The 13,017-nt window shown below is 38.2% G+C and overlaps 1 protein-coding gene across 1 annotated transcript in view; it reads right to left on the bottom strand.

The window, feature by feature from the left end:
- Positions 1 to 3,415: 3,415 nt before the first annotated feature.
- The window catches only part of yjefn3 (YjeF N-terminal domain containing 3), a 55,511-nt gene continuing 45,909 nt past the window's right edge, over positions 3,416 to 13,017 (bottom strand). Inside the window, exons 3-6 of the mRNA XM_017701378.2 lie at positions 8,831 to 8,941; positions 5,652 to 5,765; positions 5,389 to 5,539; positions 3,416 to 4,229 (exon numbers count right to left, since the gene is read on the bottom strand). Coding sequence (XP_017556867.1) covers positions 4,033 to 4,229; positions 5,389 to 5,539; positions 5,652 to 5,765; positions 8,831 to 8,941 — 573 coding nt within the window. The 3' untranslated portion in view covers positions 3,416 to 4,032. The remainder of the gene's footprint in view (positions 4,230 to 5,388; positions 5,540 to 5,651; positions 5,766 to 8,830; positions 8,942 to 13,017) is intronic.

Raw genomic sequence — 13,017 nt, 5'->3', positions numbered from 1 at the left:
ATTTTGATTATTATGAGTGCAAAAGAATTATGCTCTTAAATATAAATAAATATTAAATATTTAAAAAATAAATACAAATATGCTCTTAAATATAAAAGCGTTTTTTGGTCAAAGCCACAGAGGAAGCACATTTGGTTCTCTAAAGAACCTTTAAATTCATGGTTCTTTAAAATGGTATGTGAGTGTGAAGAAGCTTTTTAGATTTGAAAGAACTTCGACATTACATAAATGTTCTTCCTAGAGTTTTTCCTAGAACCAAGCATCTAAGTCAAGAACCATTAAGAACTTATTCTTTAAAAGTGTAAGTTATTCTTGACACATATAAAAACATTAGAATTTAGCCAATAAAATTAAAAGTTACTATACTTTTAAGAAACCTGGTTTCTTAAAGAACCTTTCAGTGGATAGTTCTTTAAAGAACCAATTTTGTAAACAAGATGTGCAAATGTAAAGAACATTTCTACTACTTTGAAGACCCTCCATATAATGTCAATATCTTATACCAATATTTTTCCCCCTAGAACTTTACATTGAGACCACAGGCCAATTAGGAACTTTTAAGAGCGTATAATTGTTTCTTATTTTTTTATTCTTTAAGCAAAGTCTCAGTTATGAAATTACTTTTTTCACAAAGAGTGAGTTTTTGGTGAGCACCTACTCAGTAATCTTCTCAGGTGTCCAGTCACAGGTCAATAAATCACAATGAGCTGCTTTTGTCCTTGCAGGGAACATTTTTACATAGCATGGAAGGACATCTATAAACATATTTTCAGCCTGTAAGAAATCTCACATGACAAATTCTGGACTTCCCCTGTCAAGGACTCTGACTGACATCACCCACTTGCATTGTTTAAATGTTCCCGGACAGTGAGAGGATCGCAGATGGCCCGCTTATGGTTCAGTTTTCCAACTTTAATGACCACTGATTGCATGACGCTCTATTGCCAAAGAGGGAAGTGGAGTCTCATTGAACACCATTCAACAAATACTTCACACTGGAGGTTTGTGTGCTTGTGAAAGTGAATGAACCAATACCTTATAAGCAGCAGTGAAGATGTTCTGGCAGATATCATGACACATTAAGGATATACAGTGCCTTCAGCCGCAGTATCCCTCTTGATCTCAGCACATTTGCAATTTATGCTGTTTTGGATATTTTGAAGAGAATGTCACAAAAGAGATGATTAAGGAAATTGTGGAAAACATTTCATCGCTGTCCAAAATACAAAGAAAAAAAACAAAACCAAAAACATTCATTTTTTTACCAATAGAAATGATTGAAATTACTTGGAAGAAGATCTCTTTACACTGGCTTTCATTAAAATTTAAGAATGCATGTTTTGCCTTCTGCAAAATTTCTGTTTTCTATTTTTTTTCTCTTTTTTTTGGACGACAGTGTCATTGTTTTCAGATTAAGAACGCTTTTTTGTACTGAATAGATTTTCAAGGGTTCTTTGGTAAAGAAACTGGTTCTACATGGAACCATGAATAGTCAAACAACCACTTGCATGCTTAAATGGTTCTTCAGATTGATGTGCTGATAAGATAAGATATTCCTTTATTAGTCCCAAAGCGGGGAAATTCACAATATTGTATATTGTATATGGTTGTATATAGAATTTTTGACAAAGGTTCCAGAACCAATAAAAGGTTTTTCTATTGTTACAAGCTTGACATCATGAGAGGAACCCTTTTTGCTGCTATATAGAACCGTACACAACATGTTCTCTATCAATCTGAAGAACCATTCCACCACGCAAAGGAGTAAAGAAATATATATAGAACCATGAACACTCAAGGAACTCTTGCATCATTAAAGGGTTCTCTGCAACATGAAAGTGTTCTTCAGACTGATGGACGATCTGCTGTAGATAGCTCTATTTAGAACCTTTTTGAAAATGGTTCTTCTGTTGTTATGGTGTCAAATGCATATCAATGGAAGAATCCTTCTTTTGGTTCTATATAGAATTGTCTATAGCACATTCATGCACATGTTCCATCAATCTCAAGAACCTTTTCATGATGCAAAGAGCCCTTTAGTCATGCAAAGTGTCTTTGAGTGTTAATGGTTCTATATAGCACCACTGTCTTTACTAAAGAACCCACTGAAGAACCATCTTTTTTAAGAGTCAAGCTGCCCTGTACAAAGTGTGAACTATTCCTGCTGAATGGACCAATAGAAATGGGGCAACACTACTTGGAATAAAATCTTGTTACATAACTTTTAATTAACTTTGCGTTATTTATCTACGCCTTTATTTGAGTTATTGCTTTTTTTTCGAAGAAACAGCAAGTGAGTCAATTGTTCTGAGAACACCAGCAGCTCCTTTGTTTGATGTGTCCATCTCCTTTTCTCAGTAAGAGCTTCTTGACAGCTACACATCCTTTCAGACCCATAGCGCTGAGTTGTCTTCTCACAGTGGAAGGATGGACAGAAACACCTGTGGATGTTTTCAGATCTGAAGCAGCTTGATTTTCTCCTCTCAAAGATGAAAGCTTTAAGTGTTGTTAGGGACAGTTATAGTACCAGGTCATGCAGGTGGTTGTTAGGAGTCCCATTTTCTCTGTAGCTTTTAGTCATTTTTTTAACTACGGTTCTAGAAACTCCTGTTTTTTCACTTCATTATTTTTCGACTTTCTCTTTTGTCATTCAAGTGGATTATCTCCTAAAAAATAATAACTTGTACAGTTTTGACTGGAAATTAAATAAACTGGCATTTGTGTATAAAATACAGTTTAGTTTTAGTAGTAGATGTGAATGAAGAAAAAAAAAAACTCTTTTAGCTACAAAACAGCCAAATTTCCTGTTAAAAGCACAGACCAAAATATTTTCTCTGCCTGCCTCTCAGTCTAAACAGGGTTTCACATTTTCCTTTGTTGCCATATTGAGTGCACATGACTTTGGTTGTCAGTCATCCGCACGCAGCTCCCTCTGGGTGTTTTGGAGATTAGAGAATACTTTCTGAGATTCTTTTTTTCTGTTTAGATTCTTAGAGCGCCGATGCAGCTGATGAACAAAAGAGCTGTTAAAACGTTTTAGAGGTTATAGAAACCTGCACTTTTCTGATAACCTCCAGTGACCTTTTGGTGAAAATGTTGACGAGGGATATAAAGATGTCCTGAACTGGCCTTTTCACCACACTGGGCGTTTCTTCTCACTGGGTGTTTTATACTGTAACTGTTGTTAGGGAAGGTTTATTCTCTGCACCCACACCTTTTTCCGACTTTAAGTAAATCTCTGTGTAAAGATAATATACTCTCTGGTCTAAAGATGGTACTAAATACTGCTTGTTCCCAAATACTGGCGATCTGAGCGAAATTTCCAATCGCTAGCTTGTCCAAATGTGGCTGTGAATAACCATTAATTTTAAAGTCCAGAAGCTTGTGGGTTAGAAGGATGCCAATGCACAGGAAGTTAGCATTTTCATAGAGAATTTATTTGAATTCAGGATCTAAACTGGCCATGAGCACAATCCAAACTAGGAACCTACAGCTATATACTGATCTACCTGGGCTAATTTTCAAGCATTTGTCTCTAAAATAATAAAAAAAAGAAAAAATAGAGACATCTGTAATGTACAATTGTTACTACAGCTATTATAAAAACTGCTGGAATAATTATCCACTATAATTATAGGATGTACATCAGACATGAGGATCTATCAAGACTAATATTCTTTGAATGCATTCACCAGCTTTTTAAACAAAGGAGTTAACAGCCTCTAAAGCCCCAGGATAATGAATTTTTATCTATAAAAAAGGGAACGAAGGAAAAAAAGCCATACAAAGTGCAACAGACATTCTCCTATAATGAAAAATAGCACAAATGTGCTACAAAGAAAATCTCCATTTTCAAGCAAACAACAAAAAAGTTCAGCTCCGCACTATTTATATCATATTCAGCAACCACAACAGTCTCAGCGCACAGTTCTAGACAACAGTATACCACAGTAACGATCTATAAAATACAAAAAAGTGTGTATATATATATTATCCTTATTTATCCAAAATATGAACTTTGTTGTGCAAATGTTACAATTCTATAAGACACTCTGTGCCTGGAAATTCCGGCAGATTGAGTTCGTATTTTTTCTGCATGTCATAAGGAAGAAAGCGTCCAGCCAGAAAGTGCTTCCCAGAGAAACTTGTGGCACACTTCTTGGGGACCGTCAGAGAGATGAGAACTTCCGGATTTATCCCGTCTTTATTTGCTTCGTCTATGTCCCAGCCTTGACAGGGAAAAGAATATGGAGAAAATGTGAAACTAGGGTTTAAATGTTGCTGGTACACTTAAAGGAACATGGCAGCATTATTCAACGACTGAATTTGTGTTTTAGGTCGATTACCACAGACAATAACTGTGATGCCTTTTCCTGTGCTTAGAAAAGAAATAGAAAACCTATTGGCTTGAAACACACTTATAACTGAGCTTTAGCTTCAGACCTGATATTTTGGAACTTCGAATACAGCCTTTACAGTCTAAACCTAACCTGAGTTTTGTGTCCTAAACTGACCCGAGCTCAACAAAATGATAGTTAAATTACTGTGTAGTGACAGTAATGGCTGTCATCAGATCAGAGATAAATACAATAAAAAATAATATGAAGTAATGACATAATAATAATAATAATAATAATAATGATTAAAAAATCACATGTGCGAAATGATGTTCCTGTTTGAATGCAAACGACATCCCAAAGTTTTATGATCTTTCCATAATGTGCTGCTCTCAAACTGTGCGGTGCTGATATAGCTACACTCTTAAAAAAAGACAGGTCTTCAAGGGTTCTTTCATAAAGCCAGTGGTTCTAAATAGGACCATGAACACTTAAAGAACCATTTGCATGCTTACAGCATCCTTTGCTTCATGAAATGGTTCTTCGGATTGATGTAGAATGAACACAGGAAAAAAAATGGTTTTTGAAAATGCTTCTATGTGGCACCAAAAATGGTTCTTATAGTTCTGATAGTTGCTTGACATAGCAAAAACAGCAGAACCCTTTAGGTGCTACTTAGAACACTTTTCAAAAAGGTTCTATATACCACATTTCACATATTCATGATCAATTTCCATCAATCTGAAGAACCATTTCATGATGTAAAGAACCCTTTAAGCATGTAAATGGTTCTTTGAATGCTAATAGTTCTATATAGAACCATTGTCTGTACCAAAGAACTACTGAAGAAACATCAGTGTATTTTATTCATTTTTTCTTTTCACATTTCCACCAGAGACACAAATCCCTAAATCTTACATAGTGTAGCTTAAGTTTTGTTCTTTGTCTAAATAGTGTTGAATTTGTCAGTGGTAATCGACCCTGTGATACAGATGCAGCAGGTGGAGTATTCCTTTAACTGTATTGTCTATAGAGCTGAAAGAGACGCTACCTGAGGGCACATCCACACTGGCGATGGGTATCTTCACCTGTTTTAGAGTAAGCAAAATTCCAGAATAGGGCTCCTTCACATCCTTTAGATCTGTTTCTGGGCCCAGGATAGCATCAATCACTAGATTATAAGCATCATTAATGAGCTGGACCTGAACAGCAAGAGCAGACGAGAACAAATGAGGCTTAGAAATAAACACTGACAGTTCATCGCCTTCCATTCACTCTCTTTCTCTTTGTCATGATTTGCTTCTTGACACTTACCTCGGTTGGAAGATAAGAAAGAAAAGGAATGTCCATCTTCTCACACTGAACAGTGAAGTCCTGATGTAAGCTATTGGGGGAGCGCTTGGGATAAAAGATGGTGGGCTCATACTCCTGACAATGAGAGAAGCAAACAATGCTGTTGAGGCAGAATATGGATGATCTGTGAGGCTTCGAGTAGATACAGCATCTGCAGTGCTACAATAGTCCTGCTCCTCTGGGCCTCATCAGCTACTTGGAGAGAAACGAGCGCAAATGGAAAACCAGACATGTTTGACCACACATGGAGCAGATGGTTGATGTTGTACCTCCATAAACACAATTCGTCTTCACTGCACTATTTAGTTTCTGCTGGTGACATGCTGGGAGGCACTGAGGAATGCAAGCCCACAAATCATCTCATATAATTAGACTGTTCATTTACAGAAGTGATGAAATGAAACTGGGCAAAATTTTGACATTTTGCTCTTGAAATGTAAAATAAAGCATGTTTTTCGCGCAACTGTGCGGTTTAAACTTTCAAGCAGGTTGTAGCTTTATAATTAAATAGTGAGTAAAGGTCTGGATTGAAAGGATGTACAAACTTCTATTCTCAAGTTCCCTCATAACATGTGGACCAATTCTGAGATATGGAACAATTTAAGAATGAATCTGTCTGAGAGCGGTTTGGGCGCCGTACAAAGTACAATTACATCGCACTGTTTTTCAGTCAAGTATTTCAGTCAATATTCAATTCATCCACTAATACGTTTTTAATAGAAAGCTTATGAGGTTAGCAAGAAAAATGGGTAGTGAAGTAGAGAAAGTCAGTGAGTAACACAGATTTGAGTAATACAAGCTGACCAAGAACTCAATTTTCTTCCTTTCCACTTTTGCATTCTCCATGTCAACTACATGAATGGTAAAAGGAGTATCTTTTAAATTAAACCTTTCTAAACAGAACATTTCTGGAAGTCATGCTTCATGTACTGCGAGGTCTCAATCACTGTTCACTGTGAATCTAGGAAAGAGCAGTAAGGGGGCTCTACAAAGCTCAATTTAATCCCAGGGTGTTCTGTGTACACTGAGCATTTCAGTCAATACTCAATTCATCCATGACTTATAGTTGAAAATATGAACTGAAAGTTGATGGAGTTAGAAAAAGAAATGGAGAGTGAGGAGGAGAAGACTGGTAGAGAACACTGGGGGTATAATGCAGATTTGAGTAATGCAGGTTTCAGACAGATGCACAGAGTCACTGAGTGAGAGGCCATTTTTCTGCCTGTTTTTTACTTCTTTGTATTTCCCACATCAAATACATTGGTGCAAATAAGGTGAATCTTTTTCTCCTAGAACTTCTCTGGATGTACTGCTCAATATGGTTGTATTGCATGAGTCTTCATTATTAATGCACATTGTAAATTCATTATGTTTGTGCAAAATGTCTGTGAACATGCAGGGCACAAACTAGCACAGGGTAAGTGTAGCATGGACATTTTATGTAGTGAAACAGGTTCAAGTAGCTTTCTTGTATTCCCATAGCAACATCATCTGCAAATTACAACAGCTAGGTTTTTATATCTCCTAGAGCAGGAGTGTCAAACTCAACCACTAAATGGGACATAAAATCTCATCGAATCAGAGGGCCAGAGAACGTCTGTGTCTTTATTCATTTTTCAATAATACTTTGCTATAAACTGAACTGGCCATTGTTTAATCAAAATATAAATGCTTGTAGTACACCTTGAAATATTATATGAAAACTTGAAATATAAAAAAACTAACGCACAATCCGTTGCAGTGCATGCCGGGGATTGTAGTGCAGGGCATTAAAAAATGGGTGAAACGGGCTAATATTAATAGAAAATTAAAGTTATTTTGTGGGCCAGATATGATTGTGTCACAGGCCCTGTGGACAATGAGAAAATTATACAATCTCCCATTCCATAAACTCATATTTATAGTTTTACGTTTTTGAAGGTTTGTCAAATGTAAAATAGATCATAAATAGATCACATAATGTGCTGATATTTCCTGGTCAAACATAAATCTGCCACACTTGCCACACTAATCATATTAATTTTCAGGAATATATTTCAGTATTTACAGTGTGCAAAAGTTTGAAATGACATGCTTAGTATATTTTCTAAGTAAACATAAGTTAAGACATCCTCTACAGAGAACATACACTTCTACATATTTATACACATTTTTCTTTATTTGCTGTATTTAACAAAATTGAAAAAAATTAAACAAAATGTCTGTGCAAAAGTGCACTTTTTATATTTCGTTATATTTTTCCCAATATGTTAAATCTAGCAAATAAACAGAAATCAACAAATATGTCATTTGACTAGAGGTACTCAAACTTTTACATACAACTGTGGGTTGAAAACTTGTCTGGTTCAAATAACACTGAATTATATTTACCCAACTACAAGCAGCCTCTCAGTCTGTTACAGTTACCCTGTCTATGGGGTGAGTTGGCACTCATGCCACTTTTAGCTGAATTGTTTGGAAACAGTTGTTGCTGCAGGTTTATGTCTTCATTTGTACCTGAGACTTATAGGTCACTTGTATAACACAATAATCTTGCTCAAATACTTCAAAAATTATTAAGCAAAAAACTGAATAAAGCTGCACCCCACTCTCCCATATGGACCTTAATGCTTCAACTTTTGACCACAGCCATACTAAAACTATGGGATCATATGCTGCAGGTTTTTAGTATGTTACCTTGGCACAATTTTGATCTACTGTTGTACAAGTATGGTGTCTTTCTCGAGCACTATTTTGCGAGACACAGTTTAGCTGCTAGAGAATTTGGCAATGACTAATACTGAGGAGAGAACAATGCTTGTGGATAAGAGAAGTTCAATCTGTTTTATACATTGTCAGAATGTTATAACAGAACTGACCACTCTCTTGAATCTCTGGCCAAAAATAGGTCCTTCAAAAATAGCAAACAGATCACTTTAGCAGATAACATCAATACATTTCAACAGCTGAATGTTGGTACTTCATAAATTAATCATCTCTAACACATATGGGGAAGTTATACAGGATCATTATATTCTAAAACACTTTTTTCCCCAGTAGAGGCAAAAGACCTCCTCATAAAGCAGCATCTCCCTGTCTTTCAACAGGACACGGTTGCTGTTTCATGTCTCAGTTTATCATAGTGGTTACTCAATACTCACAAATATGCGCAGGTGACGGGCACAGACCAGCCCAATGGAGCCATTCTGGTCCGGCCCACAAATAACCAGCACAGTCGGCTGTTTCTTGCTCAGAGAGCTCAGAGGATAGGCCTGCAGAAAGGGAGAGTGAGAGAGAGACAGAGGGAGAGGTGCCACTGAGATGTCTCCATTTTGCCCAGAAGTAAGCCAAGCTCTTCATCATTGTCAGAGGTTCTATCAATAGCACATCTGGGACAAAGGGGAGTGTTGGTATCTATAGCTTAAACCCATTACAATGGCCCTGTAACAGTTGTAACGAGTGGAAGACAAAGTAGAGACAGCACTGAGAGATGTAGACTTTAAATATCACACTTTGCATTGGTCTTCTAAATTGGGCCGAGCGAGCAGTCAGCACTGTTCACATTTTCCTTGCTGATGCTCAGCTTCCTTGGCCTAAATGTCAAGCTGAAAAATCCCTAAAATCCTACCAATGACTGTTGTGATCATAGGAGTCTATTCATAACGCACGAGCAGACTGGCTCATTGTGTGACTCAACACTTACCTGAATGTTAACTAGAGATACAATAACTCTCAGGTAGGACTGAGAAGAATAGAACCTTTCTATTGGTTCTATATAGGATTGTCTATAGCACAATCATGCACATGTTCCATCAATCCGAATCATGTTGCAAAGAACCCTTTAGTCATGCAAAGGGTTCTTTGAATGTTCATGGTTATTTATAGAACCATTTTCTTTACTAAAGAACTGCATAAAACACATTCTCCATCAATCTGAAGAACCTTTTCATGATGCAAAGCGTGTGAATGGTACTTTACGTCTTCATGATCTATACAGAAGCACTGTCGTTACTAAAGAACAAAAGCCTTATTCTCATTTCTGATTTCAGAAAGTTGAACCTATTCCACACTGTAGAACACGCATGGCCACAGTCTCCTCTTGCTTCTAGACGTTTTCCTCAATCTCAAACAGATTTTTCACTGTAAATAATTAAAAACTGAAAATCGCTTCCTAACTCTGCTCATGGTCCTGCTGGTTTGTGCTGTTGTGTGTGAATGGCTAGACTCCATCTCCCTCACAATCAGTCAAGAGAGTGAAAGCTGTCTCTTAGTGTGGTATATTTACAAGCATTCAAAATGCCTTGGCTGCTACTACCACAATGCGAAGGAGAACAATACAGTCATTTCTTTGAAAAAGCTACATGTGCGTATAATCGCCATGGGCAAAAATGTCTGATTTCTATTCTAATTATCACCCATGCCTATTCTCAGGGTTTTGTTCATTCAGAAACCACTTCTGCATTTAAATTGGTCACCTCTCATAAATGTTTCATGACTTATTACCAATTTCTGCAGTTAAATGTGGGCGTAGTTGTTGATTTCTGAGCGGGTGAGGAAGCGTGGCAGTAATGAAGCTAATGGCACTGGGGATCTGTATAATCAGCTAACAGAGATGTTCCATTAGACCTAATCAGCTGGCAAGGATGCTCTGCTGGCGGCTGTCTGAGACACGGTGCTAAGAATGGAGACCGAGAATGCATCTGCCATTTTTATAGCTTCAATATCACAGTGTGTTTTTCCCTTTCTGGCTTTCGTTGTCACGGCTGCTCTGAAGATTCTGATGATATGAACAATCTATCAATCTATCTGCAGACCTACAACGGGTGTGTATATGAAATGGAATGCAAAATTCAGTGGGGCATGGGTGTGTATATTTAAAATGGTCTTTCTCCCTCGCTGTCTCTCTGTCCTGCTGTAGCCCCTGCCCCCTCCACTCCACCCCACTGTCTGCTTTGGAAAAAGAAGGGCAGTAGAAGGTCCTTTGGGCCCGGTGGCCAGAGGCTGTCTTGTTCTGTTCTTTTACAGGTCTGCTGCTGCAGGATGGAATGCTCCAGCGTCCAGTTTCTGCCAGGTCTCCGGAGGCTGCTGCTTCTGTTCATTCACACTGTGATCTCACAGCTGTCCACATTAATTCACTGTTTCTGTACTGTTTTTAATCCTCAACTCTGTCTTAAGGGCAGTTATATTACAGCATTAACTCAAGTGAAGATGGTTAAATGGTCAGTACATGTAGACCAGATTATAAGCCAGAACAATAAAACCCTTTAAAATATTTACTATTTAAAGAACTGAAACATGTGATTTGCTGCGTTTATTTTGGGCAAACTACATCTGTTATAGATGACTATTGATTGAACTTTGTTAGCTTGCTAAGTTCTATAGAGTTGGCCTTATCATCAGAAGATACCCGGTGATACTACATCCATCCATGGCCGGGAGCCAAGAGAGCACAATTGGCCTCGCTCTCTCTGGGTGAGTAGGCCCTTCCTCTACCCATTACTCAGTTCAATGCTAGGCAGCACAGGCGCCAGTCAGCTGCCGTAACAGAACTGGAGGTTAGCATTCTCCTCTAAGCATGGTCAGCTGTCCCTATCATGTGACTGGGGGAGTCCTAACTAGTGGGTTGAATTGGACAAATTGGCAAGAAAAATAGAAAAAATCCTCTCCAAAAATGATTCAAAATATGTTCACTTTTCACAATATGATGCTTAGGTTTCTTTCAAAAATGGTTTACATTTCCAGGTTTCCTTATCTAGTTAATTAGCTCACTGAAGCTAGCTTAACCAAGAGCAAGCACATTTTTTCAGATTTTTATCCAATTTTCTCTAAAATACAGTTATGACCATAACATCAGGTCTTTATGCAATGCCACCAAACGTGGATGGTGGAGGTTAGCATGTCTTTCCTCCAAGACACATTAAGCCTGCTACTAACATAGCATCAAAGCTAAAAGCGTTTGGAGGAGAGCACTAACTGCCAATTCTGTTAAAAGACGGCCACACTGGTTAAGTGATGCTAAGTGCATGTTAAGTGATGAAAGACGAGGGAGGGCTAACCTACCCACCCAGAGAGAGTCTGATTATGTTGTCTTGAAATCCTAGCCACGGGGGACTGTGGGATGCCTGGGGATCAAACTCATACTTAAGCAGTTGCACACTCAGGGCCTATTAAAAATCTGCTCCTAGTTATCCCCTCTTCTCCTTATCCTGATGAGTGCCACGAGGGCCAACATGAGGTGCGAGGGATATGGCGTTATTCCCAATGGTAGGTCTTAACCTTTTGATGGGTAGCATGCATACCCACACATTTATGCATAAATGGCTACTGTATTGTGTCGACATTCTCCTCTCTCAGGGTAAAATGTTCTGTCCTAATCTTGGGCAGTGCATATTTAACCAATAACCACCAATAACAAGACTGATGTGAGTCAATACCTCTTCTCTCTCTTCAAGTTGGAAAAAACGTATACAAAGAAAGCTAAAAAACAAGTGAAAGCTAACCTAGAAAGCATAACTGAGCTAGCAAGAATGTTCATTTGCCCATTTGTTTGGCCAGTCAGCCACACCAGCATTTTCTGGATGCAGATTCAGCAATTAAGTGAATTCAAGACATTGCCATATAAGAGCCTGGTAACACTTTTAGCAAGCCACAGACATAGCGGGGTCTACAACACCACCTGTGTATGTAGAGCCCATTTCACTTATTTTTCCCTGCTTCGCTCGTGCTGTTGTGTTTAGTTGTGCTTCAGCGATGGACCAGGCTGGGAGCCAGCCATGGATTGAGGGTGTCAATCATGTGTCAGAATACCAGGACCATGAGTTTTCAGATAGATCTGATCAGCTATGTTTAAGCCATGTTTTATAATATTTCTCTCGTTTTTTAATTTAAATGTTGCCTAATATTCATTTTAGTGTCCTTTTTTATACTGTCTACACTGTTCCCTGGAACTTTAAATAATGGCAGGTCAAGTACTGATGATCTTTTGTAGCTGTGTGAAAACACTCTGTATTCAGATGTACTCCAGTACAGAGAATTCCCCAGTCAAAACACACAGAGTGTTCCGTCAGTCCGTGCGATGAAAAGAACTTCCCGATCACAGACGCTGGCCTTGGAACACTTCACAAAGCAAGTGCTTAGCCTTGAGGAGGACGGATGAAGTTTGTTTTGGCATTTGGCCTCCAGGCGAATAGCTTGGTTGTGAAATCAGATGAGTGGTAAAAATCTGACTACTGTGCTTTTTCTTCAGACAAAAGCGATGATGTCATTTCAGGCTCTGAGCTGTTGACCAGCATGTTTTTCTAAGTTGCAATTTATGGCGTCCCCGCAGAGGCCAGTGAAGGGTTTGTTG

Source organism: Pygocentrus nattereri, chromosome 15 (assembly GCF_015220715.1).
Source record: "Pygocentrus nattereri isolate fPygNat1 chromosome 15, fPygNat1.pri, whole genome shotgun sequence".
Lineage (NCBI taxonomy): Eukaryota > Metazoa > Chordata > Actinopteri > Characiformes > Serrasalmidae > Pygocentrus > Pygocentrus nattereri.
This window is presented reverse-complemented; position numbering and strand designations above follow the sequence as displayed.